Source organism: Hippocampus comes, unplaced genomic scaffold, assembly GCF_001891065.2.
Source record: "Hippocampus comes isolate QL1 unplaced genomic scaffold, H_comes_QL1_v1.1 scaffold50, whole genome shotgun sequence".
Classification (NCBI taxonomy): domain Eukaryota; kingdom Metazoa; phylum Chordata; class Actinopteri; order Syngnathiformes; family Syngnathidae; genus Hippocampus; species Hippocampus comes.
Window position 1 is genome coordinate 425,928 of NW_017805122.1, and position 21,764 is coordinate 447,691.

Genomic DNA, 21,764 nt, shown 5'->3' on the forward strand with positions numbered 1-21,764 from the left:
GGGGGGGGGGTAATGAGTGACTCGCCTGTCTGCCGGGCTCCATCTCACCCCGTATCTCAAATCATCTTTCTCCATTGAAATCAATGGAAATGCCATGAATCTGTTCAGGCCTCCACCCCGAATAAATAACAAAAAGATTTTGTCATGTATTATTCAATAAGGAAAATTGTGGTCTGTAATATTCGACTTTAATGTTTTTATCAATGAATAAAATGTAAAAAAAAAAAAAAATAAAATAAAAAATAATAATCCAATGCGGGTCCTTCTTGTGTGCGCGATTTGGCCTCTTGTGTCACACAAACTTTGCAGGCAGAAATGAGAGTTTCACAACTGGAAGCCATTCAGAAACCTGCAGCAATATTCGTCGTTTTTCACAGAGGATAAAGAAAACGTGTCTGTGAGAATTATTATATTCTTCGGATGTATTGGAATGTTTGTTTTTACCGCCACACAAGCCTGCTCTTTGCTAGTCCCACCTATGGCGTTGCGCACTGTTTGTTAGCGTACGCTAAATGGACTTCTGAATACCCAGCGTGTCATTTTCTTTGTTTGCTGTTTTGTTTGACGGGAATCTTAAACTGGGGGTGGCATTAAACAGCTTGAAGCTTTTTTTTCCAATCGGCTTGTATCGCGACAAAAGTCACGACGGGTCACCGCTGTAGTTTGATGGTATTGTTACGTCACGTTTCAAACAGTTTCCTTTCAAATTTCTAATTTGAACCCATTATGGAAACGATTAGTCGTAAAAAGTTAGTGAAAATGAAAATGTGTCCCTCCGAAAATGATTCCTGGTCGACGGAGTTTTGTGACAATTGGTTTGCTTGTTTTAATTCCTCCAGTCGTGTCGCGAAACATCCATTGCGTATCGTAATTTCTCTCAAGTGGATGTGAAGTCACTGTTGTGATTTTCGCGCATTTGTCTCCCTCCACCTCCGTCTCGCTTTCCCCGTCCGTCTCCATCGTGTTCGGCCACGTTTCTCTTTTTAATGAACATAATTAAAATGATCCCTCCGCAGCTCGTTTCGCTCCCTCTCCATCTGTCACATTCACACCCCCCCCCACCCCGTGTCTTGTGTGTTTCATCGACTTTAGCGAGCGCGTGCTACTGTATCCTCTCTTTCTCCTCCCCCCCGTGCGCGAATGCGTGTGCACTCGTCTTTCCACGACGGCATATTGTCATCATCTGGGCGTTCGTCAGCTACGACGGTTTTCCAACCCACAACTTTGTGAGCCATGCTGCTTGACATTCGTGTAGGACACGGTCGGGTCGTCTCATTTGTTTTGACTGATCACATTTAAAAAAATAAATAAATGAAAAAAAAAAAATAAGCTGAGCTGTGATGTTCTAAAATTGGGAATTCTACTGTGATGAACGAAATGATGCATACATGTGTCAAGACAAGCATGTTTAAAACATGATGATGCCATTTAAAGCGCTCCACTGTCCACAGTGTCGCTCTTTTTTTTTTTTTTTTTTAATACTGCCCACCGCAAACATGATGCTGCGGCGGGGAAACTCCAGTGTATGACAACTTAGTGTATAACCACTAGAATAATAATGAGGGCTGAAGGCGAGAGAGGAAGGAGGCTGCTACCTCCCGCTTCTGTATTTGACACACGACAGGGTGTTAAGAACCCTGCCAAATTTCAATCATTAAAAAAAACCCAAAAAAAACAAAGCACCCAATACATAAAATGTCACTCATTTCGTGTCATCTCGCTGAACGCGCTGAAACCAACACCCTGTTCAACTGTCAACTGTCAATCAAATACCACTTGGGCAACTTGAAAAAAAAAAAAAGATGGATGCGACTTTGTCTAGCATCTTTCTTATGCCTACACGTATGTACTGTGTGTTCGATTCGTGAAAATATAGTCACTGAAAGAGATACTTCACATACGTACGCCATTTGATAAAAAATAATCACCCCCCCCCAAAAAAAAATGCAGTGTTGAATTTACTCAATTTTATCGTGTCCAGTGGCTTCACATCATCTGGATTTCGACATATTCTTGATGTAGACGTGTAGTCGACATCCAGGTTTTGTAATTACTTCCAGTTTTCCAGGAGAACTGGTGAATTATCTCACAGGAGCACAGCGGGTGCTCCACAAAATCTCAGAACTCACTTGGAGAGGGTCTTTGAACCTTTTTCTTTCATTTACTGCCAATTCCGCAGTCGTTTTACCCGTCGTAAGTCATTTTAATCAGTTTTATGACCAGCTTTTCACTTCGGGTGTGTCAATAAACTCCGCTGCCGCCATACTAATCCATAAAGATTAAGAGCCTATTTCCTGGTAGGAGAAGTAGGAGGTAGTTTGGGTGTGCCCGGGGGCAACGGCTTTACAACCTGGTGTCATGGTACTCGCTATTAAGAACGGTGATCACAGTGCCCTTGTAGTGGTGAGAGAGAAAACGTGTGTCATATTTCCCCTGACTTGAAATCAGGTAAATCGTCCTGCTCGGCGCTCGCACAAGACCGCCCTCTTAAGGTCAAGTCAATGAATCACGTGAATGAATGAGAGGCGGTTGTTGCGGCTATTGAATCGTACGCGCGGTGGCTAATTGTGCTCGGGATTGCCAAACTGGTCTTTCACCGGTTGGGGTTGTGTTTATTTTGTGTATTTACGCGTGCGCATGTCCGTGCGTGCACGTGTGTGGAAGATCTCATGGCTGTGTGTGTGTGTGTTTTTTTTTTTTTCTTTTTTTTTTAACAGCAATCACCTGACACGATCCCTGGACCGAGTGCAGGCCCGACAGTAAATAAGGTGAGCGCACACGGATGATGATGTCATCTCTTTCGTTTTCGCGACAAGGCGACGGTATGTTTGTTTAGCCTCAATACAGATGAGCTCAGTGTGGATTTTCATCTCGGGGGGGGGGGTCATTTTAGGCCGTTTATATATATATATGCAGCAAACGCACAATGATCTCGGGGAGAGTTTTGAGAGGCGGTCACATTTCTCTTCTTTTTACTCTTGAAAGGTGCACAAAAAAAGTGACATTTTGAAACGTCAGTGCTGCTGCTGGTGCTTTTACTGTCAATTTGTTGTTGTTTTTTTTTCTCCGTCTCAAGCCGATCGGAAACCTGAAAGGATAAAAAAAATAATAAAAAAGCGGTTCAACCAAAGCAAAGCGCTAAACTGTCATCATATGTCAAATCTGGATGCACTCAAACTAATTTTGGCCTACAGGCAGCTCGATTGCCGCAGCACCTCGCCAGACTTACCGTGTAGCGTCTGCTTGTTTGAGTTTGACTGAATCCAGGCGTCACTTCGCTGCGTCAAGCACTATCGGGGATTCTGTTTTACAGCTCAGAAAAAAAAAACCTTAATACGCTAAAATAAACATCCTCTTTTCTCCGAGGGTCGAATATGATAAGAACTTTAATTCCAAAGTCTCCAAGATGAAAGATTCTTCATTAAATTTGCCCCACATTTACCATTGCTTCTTCGCGGAGTTACTTTTGAGCAATCACAAAGAAGAATGTGTTTGGGATGTGGCGGAAAATCACCGAGATATTCCTCAAGAGATTCAAACCGGGATCTCCCGATCATGAGGCAGATGTGCCAAACTCCACCGCACTGACAAAGTTAAACATAAAATACAAAACGTGTTTTCATTGGTCGTTTCCAATACGCAAATATAAGGAGCTCGTTAATAATACTTGAACAAAGTGTATTTGTGCATTTAGCTTCTTTTTATGACGTTTTAAAACTTTGCTCTACTATTCCTCTTGTTGTTTATTTGTTTTGTTTTGTTTTTGCACGTGTCTCAGTCATGCTCCCAGAGTTTCCCCTGTGCTGGCCGGGCTGTCAGAAACGGTTTCCTTTCCCATGGACCATACCCAGCTAAAGACAAGATACACCTAGCCAGAATCATACGGTACACTTGACTGTCTCTGTGTTTTTGTTTTTTGTTTGTTTGTATGTCTCCTTTGGCATCGATCAATGTGTGTGATGAAGCGTAACCGCTGATTAACCAGTCAGAGTAGTTCCCCGTCCTGACCTGACAGTCAAGCTGTGCATGCAGTAAGATAACGGAGTTTTGCAGTGTATGCAAAATATAAAAAATAAAATAGATACAATGCCGTACGGTATGCATCACTGGCGCCCTTTTTTTTTTTTCTTTTTGCTCGCACGCAAAATGAACATCTCATGTATTTGACAGGCGCAGTTATGTGGGCGTGGAGCTGGTGCAGTGGCTGTGCGAGCAATGTGTGTACGTGCGTTGCCGGACCACCGCCGTGCGCGTCTGGCAGGTGCTGCTGGAACTGGGCGTCCTCCTGTCCGGTAAATCCCCAAACTCCATTTTGTCATCTGCTCACGTGATCCATGCTAGCCAAGAATATTTTGTCATGTCATCATTGCTTCCGTACCATCGCAATGAGACGCTGTCTTGTCTCGCCAGTGGACCAGCGAGTCGTCTTCTCGGACGCCAACACTTACTACCAGTTCAGTTTTGAGGAGTGCGACTCGACCTCCTGTGAGTTTCGTGCCAACGAAGGGGAATGGCCAGAGGCTGTTAGGCTCCTCCTACAACTTGCCCCGTATGTTCAGTTTCGCTCTGCGGACAGAACCGACAGCCCGTAAGTCTCAGCTCAAAGCTAATAGGTTCAATCAATGACGTTTGGAGTTGGCAAGAATGTTGCATTTGTGTTTTCCATCACTCAGAGTCTTGGCAACCCCACGAGCGTCTCCATTGATCTGAACCACAGCTCCCGCTCGCTCGCACGTAGACGTCAATTTGGTGCTCTGCCAAGTCTCTGATGTTGGCCTATTGATGCCTTTCAAATTGGAGGGTCGCGGCGACAGAACGGAATGCAAAACAAACGGCACAAGTGATTTATGTCACCCCCCCCCAGACGCAAACTACTGTTATTAACCGTGCAGGGGATGTCTTTTTTTCCAGTCGAGAGGTTCACCAGCGTATCATAAAAGAGAAAATAAACAAAGTTGAAAATATTCACCCTTTGAATAGATGCCCAGGAGGGAACACGAAGGTGTTTACATCGCGTTGCACTGTTAAGAAAACAAAAAGAAAATAGGGGAAAAGAAATGGTTGCACAACAGTTCTCCCTTTTATGGAACCCCAACTTCAAGATTGCCATAAATGTCAGTCATTCATATTGTCAACATTTTCCCACTCAAATGACTAGTTTGCGGCAATAAATACGAGCTGCGTTTTTTTTTTTTCTTTCATTTCTGCCTGCCCGGTTCAACTGATGAAATGGAATTGATGTTAACTGAATTGTATTGCTGACATTGTGTGATTGCGAGCAGGCAGACACTTTTCAGTCCTAAGTTGAATTTCCCCCTCGGCAAGGTTATCATCACGCTTTCCAAGTGGCAACCAGACCAGGGTGTCCTTTCTGGGACAAGCTACAGAAAAGGAAAGATGTTCACTTTGAGAAAAAAAAAAAACAAAACAAACAAACTTGAGTTGGTGGATGTCCCGTGCACGACTGCTCATGCGACATCCGGTATATTCCCCTCACACGTTCTCCAATATCTTCCTCTAATTCCAGCACGGATCCAAATCCCTTTACGGAGGTGTAAATCCTCAGCGCGCTTGTGCACGCACCTCCGCATCCAGCGGGTGTCAGCTAAAGTTCTTTGCTGTGCCTTTTTTTTTTTTTTTTTTACGGTGTGTGGGATTCCTGCCGAGGGTGGCGCTGAACTCAATCTGTCACTCGGATAAATGAGCAAAAGTCGCATATGTGGCATTTTAAACCCCCCCCCCCCATCAGTTTTTTTTCATCTGTGCCAGTCTGAAAAGGTGCCGTTAGGGCATCCTGAGAAGCGTACAGTCAACCTCGACGATTTGTAGACAATTAGGTGCTCTTCAACACAAAGAAAATTGTTGAAAGGGGACAGTCAAGATAAAAACTCTATTTTTTTTCTTTTGAGTCAAACCCCCCCCCCCCCCCCGCACCCTAATACACTGGCCTCGAAAATATAGGAACATTAGAAAAAAGTGTGCATACACCGGAATGGAACGACTCCTTTTATCCCAACTATTGGCCCAAATAATTTGTGCAGATGCGGTTACGTATTCGACATTCTCATACGGTCTGGCGCTTTTGACTCCCGTTTCTCTTTGATTGCTGCATTTTTTTATTTTTTGCTCCGCTGGCACCTGCTGCCTGTCCACCGCGCACACACACCCTGCCGCTTGACGTCCTCCACCTGGCTGTCTAGAAAAACTTTACTGGTGTGGGGCACAACGTCAGTCGTTGTTTTGGAAAACACGATCTCTGAGATGAGCTGACAATTGCAAATTCGTTTCGATGTTCTCATCCAGGCCTCGCAAATGTCATCACCGGTCTTTGCGCGAGGCTCACAAACGAGGAAATGCCAAAATTAATTGTATAGGGGGCCTAGATCATTTATTTTGTGATTTCCTCGCTTGATTTTCTATTTTGAGGCATTATTTTCAATTTTCGTAGTTTCATTGAAAAAAGTGATAACATTGTAAGCATGTCTCCAGCAAGGAGCCATCTTGGGGGTCGACATATTACCGTAATGACCGTACACAAGGCGCACCTCATTTTAAGGCGCGCTGTGAGCTTTTAAGAAAATGGAAGACTTTTCGGTACGCCTTATAGTGCGGAAAAATACGGTAGCTTGTCTTCATCAAGGTGGCAGGTGAGCTGTAAGCCTACGAAACAGACACCATTCAATCAAGCGGCACATTCAGACACCCCCCCACCCCCCCCAAAAAAAGGGAAAAAAATCGAATGATGGGAGGGCTACTTTTCATTTATGAAACACGCTGAAAACAGGAAGATTTGTGACTTTTACGCTCGTACTCTTTTATTTCGAATGAGATTTGTGCATGCGCTACATCGTGGAACATGACTGCACCTTGCAGCATCTTTGATGATAAACAGCGAGGTGTTGCCAGAGGCAGTCGTGCTCATCCTCCATCAGTGATGCAAGCAGTTTTGCGTTGCTCGAGATATATCAAACAGGGAGCTATTCTTTCTGTGGCGCTCTCTCAGTCTTTGGATCAGACTACCAGGAAATAAGTGGAGCTGTTTTTGTGTCTCTCCAAGGTCAGAGGAGGACTCTGAGGGAAACCGGGATGTCTGCAGCGAGATCCTCCAGATGAAAGCGCTAGAAAGGCTCACGTCAACAGTACGTCAATATCTGTGCGCAAAAAAAACAAAAAAAAAAAAACGCACTGTATGGAATGATACACTGTGCAATTTTTTTTTCTTTCCACCCCATTTCCATTAGGTACAAAGTGAGTTGGCTGCTGCTCTTGCCCGAAAAACGCGCAAAGCTTGTGAGTAAACATGCAGCCAGAGTCGATTGGGACAACACACCTTTGCAAAAAAAAAAAAAAAACAAAAAGATGTTACCCGACTTCTGTCTCTGTTTGCAGTATCAGAGCAGGACTCTGACATGCCAGAGACAAGCCAGCAGGACGTCCACTCACCGATTGCGGAGTCCAGCCCGGTAAAACAGCAATCCATTTTCTCCTCATTCCCCCCCGTCCTCATTAAAGTCTCGGGCGAGCTTGACCGTCAAATAACCCGTCTGTATATTTTTGTTTTTGCCTAAACATCATACACACAAGCACAAGTACAAAATGGTGCAAAAATAGCGGATGTCCGTAACTTCATTCCCGTGGGGGGTGTTTTCAAAAACGTATCAACACAAAGGGGGGGATCGAGAAACAAGTGTGACACACACTGCAAACAAACACTTCCTGGGCTTTGTGTGTGTGTATGTGTGTGTGTGTGTGTGTGTGTGTGTGTGTGTGTGTGTGTTTGTGTGTTATCAGGCCTTCCCCCAGATGAGCGCCGGTCGAGGGTGTTTTTCTAGTAAACAGAATGTGTGGGAGTGATGCCTTCAACTTGCGAGCCTCCACGATTATACGCCACGACGGGATAGTCAAGCACACAGGAAGTGGTCACTTAACTCTTGAGGAAATTAAAAATCCCCTCCTCCTGTCCCTCAAAAAAAAAAAAAAAAATCTACCTGCCACGAGTGATAATGACACACAACACAGGCATTTTTTTTCCCCATCATTTGCCGACATTGCTCATGACTTCCCCCTGCATACTTTTAATCTCGATCTCCTTTCATACTCGAGCCCCCCCCCCGCAAACTCCCAATGATGCACTTTGCTCTTCGTTCAGCAAGGCTAACACGGTTAAAACTTTCTAAATCCTGATTAGAGCAGAGGGACGCACAAGCCAATATACACACACACACACACACACACACACACACACACACACACACACACTCCCGCCCACTTAGGCTGATAATCACTCACATTCGCTCTTTCTCCGCCAGATCTGCTGACATGGAGACAAAGAAAGAAATGCAACAGATAGAGGGAATTACAGAGTATAATGTAGAATGAATCCGATTTGGGATAATGAGGCTTTAGAGACCAGAGATAAAGAGTCCCTGGATGACTTTTTTTTTTTTTTTTTTGCCTCTCTTTTTCCTCACACGGGCTTAATGAAAGTTAACGCAGACTTCGGGATCAGGCATAACTTTTCACGTCGGACCAATACACTGAGCGTACATCCCACCAGCAAAGTCGGACTCTCTCCGTCATGTCTTGGGACTGTGGGTTGAGATATGTGTTCATGCCCCCCGTGTTGCAGCTGGGCGGCTCGTGCGCTCTGCGAAGCGGTGGAGGCAACGGCGGCGGCGGCAACGGGACCGTGTGTGGCCGTGAGGAGCTGACCAGCCGACTGGGCTTTGAGGCCGTCCAACGTCTGGCCAAGGATGGCTGCCGGCTGCTGCAGAACCACAACTACCGGTTACCGGACAGGAGCCAGGCGGTGAGTCGAGCATGCGTCACATGCCAGTGATTGAGATCATGTAGGGTAGGATTGCTCGCAATGGCACGCTTAGGTCACTTTTGGTGAAGCTGACGCACGCGATTGTTGTCATTTCGAAGCAGCGACGTTTCCAGATGGTGACTTGAATGTCATGAGTAGAGTGCACTGTGACTGGAATCGACGCAACTCAGTGCCACGTAGTTCTTGCAATTCTTTTCAAGCATTTTATTTCAAAACAAATCTCTGAATTCGGATCCCTTTTTGGGCCGTTTTGTCCGGCCTGTGTCACGTTTTGAATCTTAGCCCATCCGCTTATCCTCACAAGGGTCGCGGGGGGTGATAGTTCTTGCAATCTTTTCAAGCATTTTATTTCAAAACAAATCTTTGAATTCGGATCCCTTTTTGGGCTGTTTTGTCCGGCCTGTGTCACATGTTTTGAATCTTAGCCTGTTATCCAGATCTGTCCCCAAAATGCAGTTTGGGGGGGGGGGGGGTCTTCCTTCCATGAGCTTGAGTCGAGATCGAGTTTTTAATTGTATATCAGTTCCCCATCCGCTTATCCTCACAAGGGTCGCGGGGGGTGCTGGACCCTATCCCAGGCGTCTTAGGGGCAGTAGGCAGGGGACACCCTGAACCGGTTGCCAGCCAATCGCAGGGCGCAAACAGACGACCAACCATCCCCACTCACACTCACAACACGAAAGGAAGTCGGCTTGCGCCCTCTGTAACGGCGTGTGCGTTTTCGGCATCTGCCACACGTCACATCAGACGCCCTGGCCATTTGATGACGCCCAGCCTCGGGATCACATGCAAGTGCAAAAGGTGCCATCAAATCGGAAACTGTCTCAGGGATTGATTTAGCCGGTTTGGATCCCGCAAGTGTGTGAGGGAGAGCACACCTTCCAATGGACTTTTTAAAAAAATAAAGAAAATCGGGTATTATTCACCCGATAATGGAACACCTGAAGATTAAGTGATCGACCCCGATTTCCAATCACGTGATCAAATGGGCACGAGTCTACTTTCAAGCAACGGCAAATATTGACAACAACCGATAATGCAGAAAGCGCATATTGCCGCCGACCTAACGTTTGACTCCCTTAACTGGCATTGGCACGCAGGGCTATTGTGCCCTTGAGCAAGGCACCATATTTGCTGGGCTCTGGAAAGCTGCTTCCTGGACAGTAAACGAGCTGTTATATTGAGTTGTGTCAGCATCTTTTCCTTTTATGGCAAATTAAGTGATCGACCCCGATTTCCAATCATGTGATCAAATGGGCACGAGTCTACTTTCAAGCAAAGGCAAATATTGACAACAACCGATAATGCAGAGAGCGCATATTGCCGCCGACCTAACGTTTGACTCCCTTAACCGGCATTGGCACGCCGGGCTATTGTGCCCTTGAGCAAGGCACCATATTTACTGGGCTCTGGAAAGCTGCCTCCTGGACAGTAAACGAGCTGTTGTATTGAGTTGTGTCAGCATCTTTTCCTTTTATGGCAAAGCAACAACAACTGAACACCTGAAGATTAAGTGATCGACCCCGATTTCCAATCACGTGATCAAATGGGCACGAGTCTACTTTCAAGCAACGGCAAATATTGACAACAACCGATAATGCAGAAAGCGCATATTGCCGCCGACCTAACGTTTGACTCCCTTAACTGGCATTGGCACGCAGGGCTATTGTGCCCTTGAGCAAGGCACCATATTTGCTGGGCTCTGGAAAGCTGCTTCCTGGACAGTAAACGAGCTGTTATATTGAGTTGTGTCAGCATCTTTTCCTTTTATGGCAAAGCAACAACAACTGACACCTGAAAATATTTTCTTTTGATTTTAGTCCCCATTTGATTTTTCACTTTTTTTTTTTTTTTTTTTGAAGATTTGTAATTGGGGGAAAAAAAAAGTCATTTCCTGGAACATAAGCTAAAAATGGATTCCAGCATGATGGTACTCGACTCACTTGAGGCAAATATACTTTGGTACCACACTGGCGGAATGCGATGCTTTGAAATATTCATGAAATAAGAGGGCGGCACATCAAAGGGGCCGTACTTGGATATGAAACAGAATCTCAGCGATGAGAGAGTTGTTAGACGGTGCAGCGCCCAAACCAACCTTGGCTCGCGATAAAGACCGCTTTCCTTTGACTAAGGTTGTCATAGTGACTTGATTTTACTTTCTCTTCCCGTGACGGCCGAGCCCTGACGAAGCAGTACCGTCTGTTGCCATAGCGATATGATTCATGCGGTCCGTGTTGTGGATTGCATGCATCGCTGCCTTCGATTCAGTGAACACCAATTTGACTTCATACATTTCATTCAGACGCCATTCCGTCCCGGAAGGTAACAATCGCATAGAATGCATTGGCAGGTCCTTACAGTGCATTGCCAGTCTTTCACTTCATGGAGGGGATGTGTCAGTCAACGCTTGCCGCGGCTGTGCAAACTGCTTGCCCAAATGTATTGGGATTTCATTTTTTCCTATCCATCATTTCCAGGAAGTAGGCCTTCGAGCTATCACAACACAGATTATGACTATGCCGACACGCACGCACACATACCGGCATGAATTGGCCGGGAGCAGAGAGTGCTTCCTCTTTGGCTTTCCGTGAGGGGCCAAGCCCGCCTTTCCCCTGCACCGTACGTCATCTTCTGCGTGCGTGACCCTGCGTGCGACATAGCAGGTGCATGCTGTTTCGTCTCCGGCCCGCTGTTCCCAAATCCAAATCTCGGGGGGGGGGGGGCGTTGAGACTGCCCGCTCGAAAGGCAGATGCAGAGGCAGACCTGGCTTGAACCCACTGAAGAGAGAGGAAAGCGAAAATGAGTTTCGGGGGAATGACAAAAGGAGAGAGAGTGAGGAAGGTTGGGGAGAGTGAAGGATGTTCAGATGGTTGAATTGAAGGAAGGGAAAAAGGCTGACGCACCTGTTAGCCAAGGACAAATTAAAAAAGTCCCATTTCCTGTTCCGAAAGAATAAACATTTTGAATTTCGAGTAGATATTAAAAACCCTGTCGAGTCAATTCAGAGATTATTTGCTTGTCAATACTTTATGGATGTTTGAAGATAATTGCGTGTAAAGGCTGAGAACTCTGGATTGTTAGTGTTTTCCTCCATGTCAGTTGTCCACGTTTTATTATTGGAGAAAATGGCGCCCAGTGACATACTTGGGCATCCAACATGTATTTTTGTTGGTTTGTTTTTGTTTCTGTTTCAGTATTCATAAAATATTTGATCTGGATTTAAGCGCTGTCTTCTCCACCTGACAAGTTTTTGGTTTTGTTTGCTTTCCCACTTTCCATTCTCTTTTCTTTAATCCGTGTTACATAACACGCCATCACCCCACACACGCAGCCTTTCAACTTCCTACTTTGTATCTCGATATGTTTTTTTTTGCCGCTTTCTGTGCCTTACACAATTTCCTAAATTTGTGCTCTTATCTGGCGCCCCTCTAATTATTTTGGGTGTGTTTTCTTGTGATACAAGTACACATCGCATGACCGGTTTAAGCTTTGCCACACTTTCTTTTGATCGTATGTTTTCGTGTGCGTGTTCACTTCTCCATTCTGGGCTTTCTCCTGTTGTTCTTGGCTATCTAAATCGCGCGTCTAATCGGATACATCAACAATTTGCTACTTTATCTACAATGTAGCAGCACATTCCCACAGCTCTTGCTAATGTATTTCTAATCACACCACTTACATAATCCTGTTTCGTTTTTTTCCCCATCATTATAACATAGTCAGTTTAATTGAAGATGTAAGTTTTTTTTTTTTTTTTTTTTTTTTGTGTGTCTGTATAGATGACATTTGACTGGGAAAAAAAAATGGACGTTAGGCCTGTAAAATCTGACAGGTCGGAATGTTCCGGAAGAGATGCAGGGGTGCTTCCATTGAACTATCAAAGTCATGCCCAAGTGTCTCCTTTAAGTGCATGCTGTGCCGCGGGTTTAATTCCACTTTTACAGTGTATTACATTTTCAATGCACAATGTGTGTGTGTGTATGTGGAACTGGGAGTCGCGGCTTGGAATTGAAGCGGATTTACATTGGCACAGGAGATGTGAGCCAATCTCTCTTTTTCGTCAATGGACGCTACAGCTTCTTGTTTGCTTTCGAACTTCGCTTGTAGCAGACGTGTGCACATTTTCAGCATGACGTCTCTGATCCACTGGTGAAAGGACATTTTGATTCTCTCCTCTTTCATCGATAACTGCTTCAAACCGCAAAATGTATGCAGGAAAAGTGGTTAAGATTACACGATTGTCTGTGTCTTATGTGTTGTGGTGTATCATTTTGTCATTTTATGTGAACCTGTTCTGTTGGTGTCGGCGCGGGCACCCGCGGCGGCTCCTCTCTCTCCTGCGTTTGCACTCTGAAATTTCATCCGTGCTGTATGTTGCACATAGAGCATATTTGACAATAAAGTCGACTTGACTTTTGCCAACCACTCCATAGCAATCTCTCTGTTTTGCAAACATGCCCCCTGGAGGCTGATCATCTTAAAAATTAGAACCCGAGCTCTTTTGTTCACGCAAGTAAACCGCGCGTGCAATACCACCTGATATCCCGGATGCATCTGTGCTGTGGAGGAGCAGATTGACTCGTCTGTGTGGTTCTTTGGAGCAGTTGTGATCGTCTCTCAGTCCCTCGGGCTGACAGTGCGCCGCGCGCAGCTGGAGGAGAGACGATGCTTCTTGATCTCTTCTCCCGCTCCTGACGTCTTCTTTTGATCCTCCTCGCTCCACCTGTTTACGATGCCTCCTTTTTCCACACGCTATTGTACTCCCTTTTTCATCGTCCGTAACGGCGTCATCGGGTGCCAGTCCCAGATCAGGTTGCGCTTCATGTTTCAAAGAGACGTGTCGCCCACCGCATTTGTCCCGAGAACGCCGAAACATGAATCGGAGAAACCTTTCATGTTGTTGGCGCCGCAGCGTATACGCCACAACTTGATTGTTTTTTTCCCCCATTTTGGATGACTTGAGGAATATCCTTTGGATGTACACAGGGGCTACCCAGTGTAGGGAATTCATTAATATCGCGACCAATCCGGGGGGGTGGGGGGGGGGGGGTCGTCTTCCTTTCGCCTGAATTTAAAAGTCCAAATCTCACCCGGCTTCTTTTGATGAATTTTTTTTTGGCTTGTTGAAAATTCCGTTCCGTCCGCTGTCTTCGTCAGGAGGTGGTCGGGCGAGTTTGTCTGAAGGAGCGAGGACGCGACGTGTTGGTGTTGCAGAGGGTGACATCGTCGCTGACGTCGCCATCCGAACGGCCCTCGCCCACGTCGTCGGGGGGCGGGTCCAGAGAGGAAGACAAAAGGTCGGTCCCGCCTCCCGCGTATCCTCTTACATTGACATATTTACCCAAGTAAAGTTATGTAGGCGTGCTTTCTTCCAGAAAGTAAATCATGACCGTGTCTTTTGAAAGTCCTTTTTTTTTTTTCTTTTGGGGTCTATGCTCAGCCTAAATGCACAACCCAGCGAGTGTTATTAACAGACGCAGGTTAGTAAGTGGGTGTGTGCGTGTTTAGCAACAGTTCCCTCCCAATTGCTTTGAAAGTATGCGCTCAATCTTTAGATGACAAGAGGCACAAGGAGAGGTTTTTTTTTTTTCCTTCCTCACATTCGAGCTCTCGCCCGCGGCTGCGCAAAACTTAGATGACCACACAAACTCCTCCGGTGTCCGTTCACGAGGATGACCACCAAGCGAGCGACTCTTGCCAAAGCAGAGGAAGACTTGGACGAAGATGACAGCGATGACGACGACGACGAAGAAGAAGAAGCCGGCAATCATGAGGCCGTCGCCTGCGCATTCGACGTTCCCCATTTTCGTTACATTGACGACGACGAGACTGACGTGGACGGGGGATGGAGCGACCGAAGCGGCTGGCGCTCGAGCGAGGAGGGTTCTTATCCGTTTTGGTCTTACAGGTATGTGGTGGTGTCTGGGACGCCACTGAAGATCTTGGAGCATCTGCTGAGTGACTTGCGTCTCGATGAGCAAAGAGGGGCGCCCGAGAGTACGGAGAGCGGTAAGTTTGAAATGTGTGCCTGCTTTTCCAAGAAAATGAGCGATTTTAGTCCGAGAGGACGTTTCAAAACAAGTCTGCAGAGTGTCGACGAACAGACGAATGCGGGTGCGGCTCTCGTTGCCCACATGAAAGGGCCGGTTGACTAGTCGATTTTTAAAAACCACATTGCAGTACATACCAAACGTGCCACTCATGGCGCTGAAATCCTGGATGTCAAGCAAGTTCGAACAAAACCTCGTGTGTGTGTGTGTGTGTGTGTGTGTGTGTGTGTGTGCGCGTGCGCGTGTGGAGATTATTCAGCACTCGCATCGCATCCAGGCGCTTGTGTGCAGTCATTCAGCCATGTCACCGCCTGTAGACGCGAGAACTATTCAAGAGGTGACATGCTCCGATGGCTGTTGTGAGAAGACTCCCTCAGGGTGGGGAGGGAGGGGGGTAGGAGGTGATCGCAGACATTGCCGCCGCAATTTCCAAACGTTGACCATGCAAAGTTCAATTCCCCTTTTTTAGAAAAGAAAAATAAAAACGGATGAACCCAAGAGACAACGAATTTATCGAGCTTATTGGAGCTAAATAAGCTTGAAAAAATAAATAAATCAAAAATGGGGATTTTTAGACAGACTTTTATTAGGGCAGTGAACAAGAACAGCTTCGGAGAAGATTCATAAACAGCACACGACTGGATTCTGGACTCGTGTCTCCACCACCAATGCAAGAACTGTATGGAAATGCTGGTACCACCAAATCGGTATTCATTTCACACCGTTACGCGAGTGTGACATTTTATTGTCTTCTACCTGTTAGCCACGTCAGGTTTAAAAGTCATGCTGCGGTTCCGGGCGGGCGCCCATTGGCACTGACGGGCTAGTTGGAGCCACGATTGAAGGCCCATCCAGTTCTTCTTCAGACAAAGCGGCCGTCTGCTTCTCCGCCGCCTCTGCCATTGCGCAGATACGATGACGAGATGAGGATACGCGTTGTCTTCGGTTACAGGTTCTTACTTCGGCCGCTCTTCTGCAGATACGATGATGAGATGAGGATACGCGTTGGGTCTTCGGTTACAGGTTCTTACTTCGGCCGCTCTTCGGAAAAACTTTCTTGGTCGTTTTTCTTTTCCAGTACGTTTCGAGTAAGTTGAGTTGTATTTCCGCGGTTCTTTTGCTTTCCATCATTTCTCTGTGCGCCTCTTTTTCCCGGAACAGCCGGCTATCGGCGATATCTTCCTGTATTTCTTGATATAATCTCTTCTTGGCCTCTGCCATGTTGTGCGCGGACTCCTCGAGCTCCTGCTCGTATAATTCGCCGAGGCACTTGATCATCTCTTGCTCTTCCGTCTTGATCCGTCGCTCTTCCTCTTTTATTCTTTGCCGCTCCTTCATTTGCTCATCAAGGCCTTCTCTCATGCGCTTGTTGTTCAGCAATTTTTGCCGAGCCTCTTCCGCTTCGGGATCCCACAAATCCTCCTTCTTGCCGTGCGGGTCCATGTTTAACTTGACTACGGTCGTATCTGCGAAACCAGGCTCCTTAATTTTCGCCATCACTATCGACGGGTCCATGGTGGTGGGCGTGTCTGGAAGGATATGCGTTTTCTTTAACGGGTTGACTTGAAACGTCGTATGCGGTTTGACCGACCTCTCGGCTTTCAGGAACATTTCCGCGAGAAATTTGTCCCGGTGGACAAAATTAATTTCTTTTTTATCATCTTTTGACATGCCGCTCACTCGATGGGCCTACGCTTTTTTTGGGGGGGGGGTGGGGGGTGGGATGTGCCGCTCGCAGCGTCGCAGCGTTTGACTTTCCTGCGCTCGCGTCGATGCGGCGAGCGCTCAGCGTGACGGTCGTTTTGATCGGCGATGCACGTGGGCGTCGCGGCGCATTGTGACAAAGGCAGCGGCGATGCCATCTTCAATGACATCACTGATCATCGCCGCCATCACTGAGAAGCTTACTCCAAATCTGTTGATTGCGACACAATTTTGTGGTCTCACAAGGCGTGTGTGCTTCCATCTTCGAGTTTGGCGACGGGCTAGTGGTGCAAAGACAATAACCCCACCTGCGGTTTTCAGTGACTACCGTTGGCGGATCATTGAAATTTACTCTGCACGTCAAAAGTTGCAAAACCGACTCATTTTGATCCCCAGAGGGGATATGACATTTTTACTGTGTATGTTGTAGTTCCACCCCAGTCATCCAAGGAGAATTATGAAAGTCATCCCAGTGATCATCATCTTTGATCTTTCTTTTCCGTGATATTTCCGCATCAGTCAAATCATCTGCTTGCTGTTTCGTGGTTGGTGCCTTGCTCAAGGGCATGATGACATCATCAGGATTGTGGACTAGCGTCTGTCCAATTTCGATTTGCTCGCAGCGGGACTTGTACCGTGACCCTCCAATGATCACACGTGCCCCGAGTATCTTATTCAATCCTTTTTTTTTTTTTCAATTTCTGGCTTAGCAACAACCCCGAGCTACTCTTGCAATCTTTTATGATATTCACAATGCCGGATGGAAATACTGTTGGATTACAACATGGGACCTTCGAACACGCTCTTTCACTATCCTCGACAAATCTATGCCACGCTTAAATCGGTACTGCAATGATCGTCGTCATTATTCAACAGGCTCATCAATGCCAGCGTCGCCCACACCAAGCGAGGGTGTTTGTTCTCATTCCCCATCAACCTTGATATTAATAACATCTCTGCATGATTAAGGTGCAAAAATATGCAGAACATATTTGACCAAAAAAATTATGCAGATGTTCTCAAAGTATATTGATCGGCATGAAGTGTGTACCGATTATAAGGTCCACTAGAATAAAGCCACAAAATGATGAAAAACAACTCTCAATTTTACTTAATTTTACCATTCTCCGCCTCTCACGAGAGATAAAAGTCCCCCAAGGTCGCAGCTGGATAAGTTATTCGCTTGTGTGTGCGCGTGAGAGAAATATTGTTGTCAATGAGTGAATGTTTTTGACTTTGTGTGCCAGCAGGCAAATGTAGAGGACATATGTTGTTGAAAGAAATGGATATTTATCATCCCAGAGAGTGTACAGTGGGCAAGCGTCCCAGGAGGCTCGTCGGAGGAGAATATAATTGCCCGAGGAGAAGACAATGAGAAATCACTTTGGTTAGCTAGCTCGCTAGCTCGAGAAATAACACTGATCACCAGCAAAGTTTAGTCACAGATGACTTTATGTGTCCCTAAATGTATTTTGACACTGATTTCAAAAATGTCTTTGCTTTTTTTTTTCTGGCACATGAGTTTTGGGGGGGAGAGATGTATTTATTTATTTGTGTTTTCAGTTTGACCTCTTGACTCGCTTGTGCGGTCCAGATTTCGCCACCTGTTGCTGAACCAAAATCTTGATTCATCTAGAAAAGCTCACTTGCATACCTGATTTATTTGTCATTATTTAATTGACATACCGTCAGGTCCATAAATGGCACGTGACACACATTGGAGCTGGTGATGATGTGCCTGCTGTCAAAAGTAGCAGAATGTAAAATAAAGGATATCTTATCTTGAGAAGTCATTGGATGGTGCTTCACAGTGCAGATGGACAATGACCCAAAGCTTACTGCAAAGTGCCATTGTAAGCTCTAAACCTCAAAAATAAATCCAGATACTGTATTTCAATCCTTCAGTGTCTAGTTGTGACGCAGGAGCCTCTTCCGCACCGCCCATCTCGCCGTGTACTTTGTGTGGCTGCATCAACGTACTTCGGACAGTCCATAAATGGCACGTGACACACATTGGAGCTGGTGATGATGTGCCTGCTGTCAAAAGTAGCAGAATGTAAAATAAAGGATATCTTATCTTGAGAAGTCATTGGATGGTGCTTCACAGTGCAGATGGACAATGACCCAAAGCTTACTGCAAAGTGCCATTGTAAGCTCTAAACCTCAAAAATAAATCCAGATACTGTATTTCAATCCTTCAGTGTCTAGTTGTGACGCAGGAGCCTCTTCCGCACCGCCCATCTCGCCGTGTACTTTGTGTGGCTGCATCAACGTACTTCGGACACAATGTGAAGGCAGCGGCGGCGGCGGCGTTTGAATCCTAAGTCATCTCTCATCACTTATTGATGGAAAGACCCTTTGCTCCGTTGTCTAGAATGGATTTCTTCACTCCGAGCCCGACAGAACAATATTTGGGTCGTACGTTTTCCGGGGCGAATATTCTTGACGCACGCAGGCTTTTGTACACTGCTGCCAGCAATTACTCATTACATCTCTCTCTCTCTCTCTCTCTCTCTCTCTCTCTCTCTCTCTCTCTCTCTCAAGGGCTCTCTCAAGGGCTCTTTATATTCCGCTTTGAGCCACTTGCCAACCCATGATGCCAATATGTCACAGAATGCAAAATTCCTTTATTCTTTGAGAGGCACGTTAACGTGGAGCCAAACAAGTCCCGTTGATTCTGCAAAAGGTGTTGCTTGCTCAAGCCAACCATCACTTGGAAGGATTTCACACAAAATACCCTCGTGGCAATCTTTAACTCCCCCCCCAAGGTTCATATGCGTGCATTCGCGCCAAGCCTTTCTTACATAACCCCACCTGGAGTCCTCCAGCACAGACCAGAAAGCCAAAGCAATTAGCTCTTAAAATGGGATGACATGTGATCATGTCCTCACTCTGACATATTTCCCTTGGCTGCATCCGCGAAAGACTTTTGTTTGTACGTGTTGGCGGATCGGATCTGCGTGTCTGTCTGTCACCGTAAATTAGCAAGCGCGTGTGGGATAATTTCCCTTCGAGTGGCGAGTCGAGTAAAATAAAACGATCAATGAATGAGTGTCAGTCAGAACCGAGGATAATAACGTGATACGTTTCTGATAGTAAAGAGTGTAAGTCATGAAAGACTGGTTGAGTGAGTGTTCATTTTTTACTCTGCCATTCTAAAAGATAAGCCTTCAAAGAGTGTATTCATGTGCACGCGGCTGATGAGACCTTTGCCCTGCTACAGAAATGCTGTTGGACGACTTCCTGTTAACCTACCTGGTGTTCATGTCCACGTCTGACCTCTGTCAAGCTCTGCTGGGACAATATCCTTCATGACAAAGGCGGACAAAATCGGAACACATCCGTCCAGGTTACGAAAAGTCTCGTCACGCGTCGTTTGCCGTCTCCTTGACTGCTCTCACCTATAGCAGCGTGCGCAGCAGGGGCCAGGAGGAGGGAAAGGATACCCTCTTCAGGAAGCGCAAGGTCCTGCAATTGGTCTCCCACTGGAGCCGACTCTACAAGGACTTCCTCAAGGAGGAGGAGCATGTTCGGGGTTTCATGAAGGTACGTGCTCTTGCGTATCACTCTGTGCCCGCCACTCCAGCCCCCCCAGAGCTCTTCTTTTTTTTTTTCTTCCTTCAATATCACATTGAACTCCAGTTTCATTTATCTTCACCTGCATTGTTCTTCTGAAATTAGGTTGTCATCCGCAAGTGCCGCAGGGCAACAAAGTGGCGGAGACGGGAGGATTAAACGCCAAAGCTTCTGTAAAAATGATGATGGTTTTCATATTTCATCCGGCTGCGCAGAAATGTACACGCGCAGCGCATGCCAGAGAATCTGAAAGACGCCCGCGTGTGGACGATCATCCCGTCTGCGAATAGCCACACGTTCGGTTAAAACAAGGGCACACTCTTGCCAAAATCGTTTATTTTTTTTTTTTTTCGTATTTCATCCGGCTGCGCAGAAATGTACACGCGCAGCGCATGCCAGAGAATCTGAAAGACGCCCGCGTGTGGACGATCATCCCGTCTGCGAATAGCTACACGTTTGGTTAAAACAAGGGCACACTCTTGCCAAAATCCTGTTTTTTTTTTTTTTTTTGTCCCTGTGTAACCTGACGGCTTCGGCTGGGTTGCTACGGAAACCAAAGCCGTGAGGGTTGGCATGGGTATAATCTCGTACAGTGTGCAACCAGGGCGATAGTTGCCTAGCAACAGAGAAATAAGACTTCAACTAGGAGCGGGAGGAGCCTTTGGTGGGTCAATGACAATGACAAGCAGGTGTTTGCATGCATGAGTCGCGTCTCGTGAGAGTTAATGATGCTGCTCCATGTACACTTAAACCACGACTGATATTTAATATTCACCCATGTGTTTAAAAAAATAATAATTTAATGAATCCGCAGGCTTTTTACCTTCCCGGCGAACCACTTGCCTTCTGCACCAGCAGTCTTGACTGGAAACATTGAAAACTTGCAATCTCGAGGCAGCATAATGCCACGCGGCTCCCGCAGAGTGAGGAAAGAGGCGGAGTTTTACAAGACTTATGAAACAGTTGAAATTTCAAGACAGTTAAAACTCATTCAGTAGCAGCCAATTCTAGACCAAGTCTGAAAAGACGTTTAAAAACGTCTTTGGGAGTGAATGAGTTAAGTAGTTTTCTCCTCAAGCTTTTTTTTTTTTAATCACCTTAAATTGTTTAATAATGCATTAAAATACAAACAACATGGGGGACACACCATAAAACAAATTGACCATATTTGGGCATACGAGACTTCCAGCGACAATGTTATTTCGATGTTTGCTATGCTATGTTGTCATTCTTCTTCTAAATCAGTCACCGGCTGCATCAACAGGTCCAAAACCATTCCCGTGACTACTTCTCAAACCGTGATCTGACAGTTATTTAACAGTCGTGCTCTGTTAGACTCTGTACAGGTGCGTGCTCGAAGATCTCTACGAGTTCCCGACGCTCGAGAAAGACCTCAAAGAGTTCCAGAAGCTTCTGCGTCGCAGACAGTAAGTGCAATCGTATGCGCTCGCTTGGACTGACAAGCGCGTTTTCGTTGTGCGGCGTCCTGCTTTCCTCACTGCTTGCGGGCTTTCATTGCAGCACGGTGGATGACTGTCCGCCAACGCAAAAGGTAACAGGAATACCGTGCCGCCGTTCAATAAGGACAATCCTTTTTTTT

The 21,764-nt window shown here is 46.1% G+C and overlaps 2 protein-coding genes across 3 annotated transcripts in view; one reads left to right on the forward strand and one right to left on the reverse strand.

The window, feature by feature from the left end:
* The window catches only part of rapgef5a (Rap guanine nucleotide exchange factor (GEF) 5a), a 39,131-nt gene that overhangs the window by 13,613 nt on the left and 3,754 nt on the right, over positions 1 to 21,764 (forward strand). Inside the window, exons 2-15 of one of the 2 annotated variants that reach the window (XM_019866166.1) lie at positions 2,718 to 2,768; positions 3,779 to 3,885; positions 4,171 to 4,292; positions 4,411 to 4,588; positions 7,058 to 7,139; positions 7,242 to 7,290; positions 7,390 to 7,463; positions 8,630 to 8,809; positions 13,992 to 14,131; positions 14,743 to 14,843; positions 19,812 to 19,890; positions 19,990 to 20,134; positions 21,500 to 21,591; positions 21,686 to 21,716. In XM_019866166.1, the coding sequence (XP_019721725.1) occupies positions 2,718 to 2,768; positions 3,779 to 3,885; positions 4,171 to 4,292; positions 4,411 to 4,588; positions 7,058 to 7,139; positions 7,242 to 7,290; positions 7,390 to 7,463; positions 8,630 to 8,809; positions 13,992 to 14,131; positions 14,743 to 14,843; positions 19,812 to 19,890; positions 19,990 to 20,134; positions 21,500 to 21,591; positions 21,686 to 21,716 (1,431 nt within the window). Of the gene's footprint in view, positions 1 to 2,717; positions 2,769 to 3,778; positions 3,886 to 3,929; positions 4,032 to 4,170; positions 4,293 to 4,410; positions 4,589 to 7,057; positions 7,140 to 7,241; positions 7,291 to 7,389; positions 7,464 to 8,629; positions 8,810 to 13,991; positions 14,132 to 14,742; positions 14,844 to 19,811; positions 19,891 to 19,989; positions 20,135 to 21,499; positions 21,592 to 21,685; positions 21,717 to 21,764 lie in introns of those variants that run through there. The other variant, XM_019866168.1, reaches the window with a different exon arrangement.
* On the reverse strand, positions 15,449 to 16,578 carry LOC109513610 (uncharacterized). Its single transcript, XM_019866169.1, has 2 exons — positions 15,916 to 16,578; positions 15,449 to 15,844 (listed from the first exon to the last, which is right to left on the reverse strand). The coding sequence occupies exons 1-2, from the start codon at positions 16,553 to 16,555 to the stop codon at positions 15,831 to 15,833; spliced, it is 654 nt and encodes a 217-aa protein (XP_019721728.1). The 5' UTR covers positions 16,556 to 16,578; the 3' UTR covers positions 15,449 to 15,830.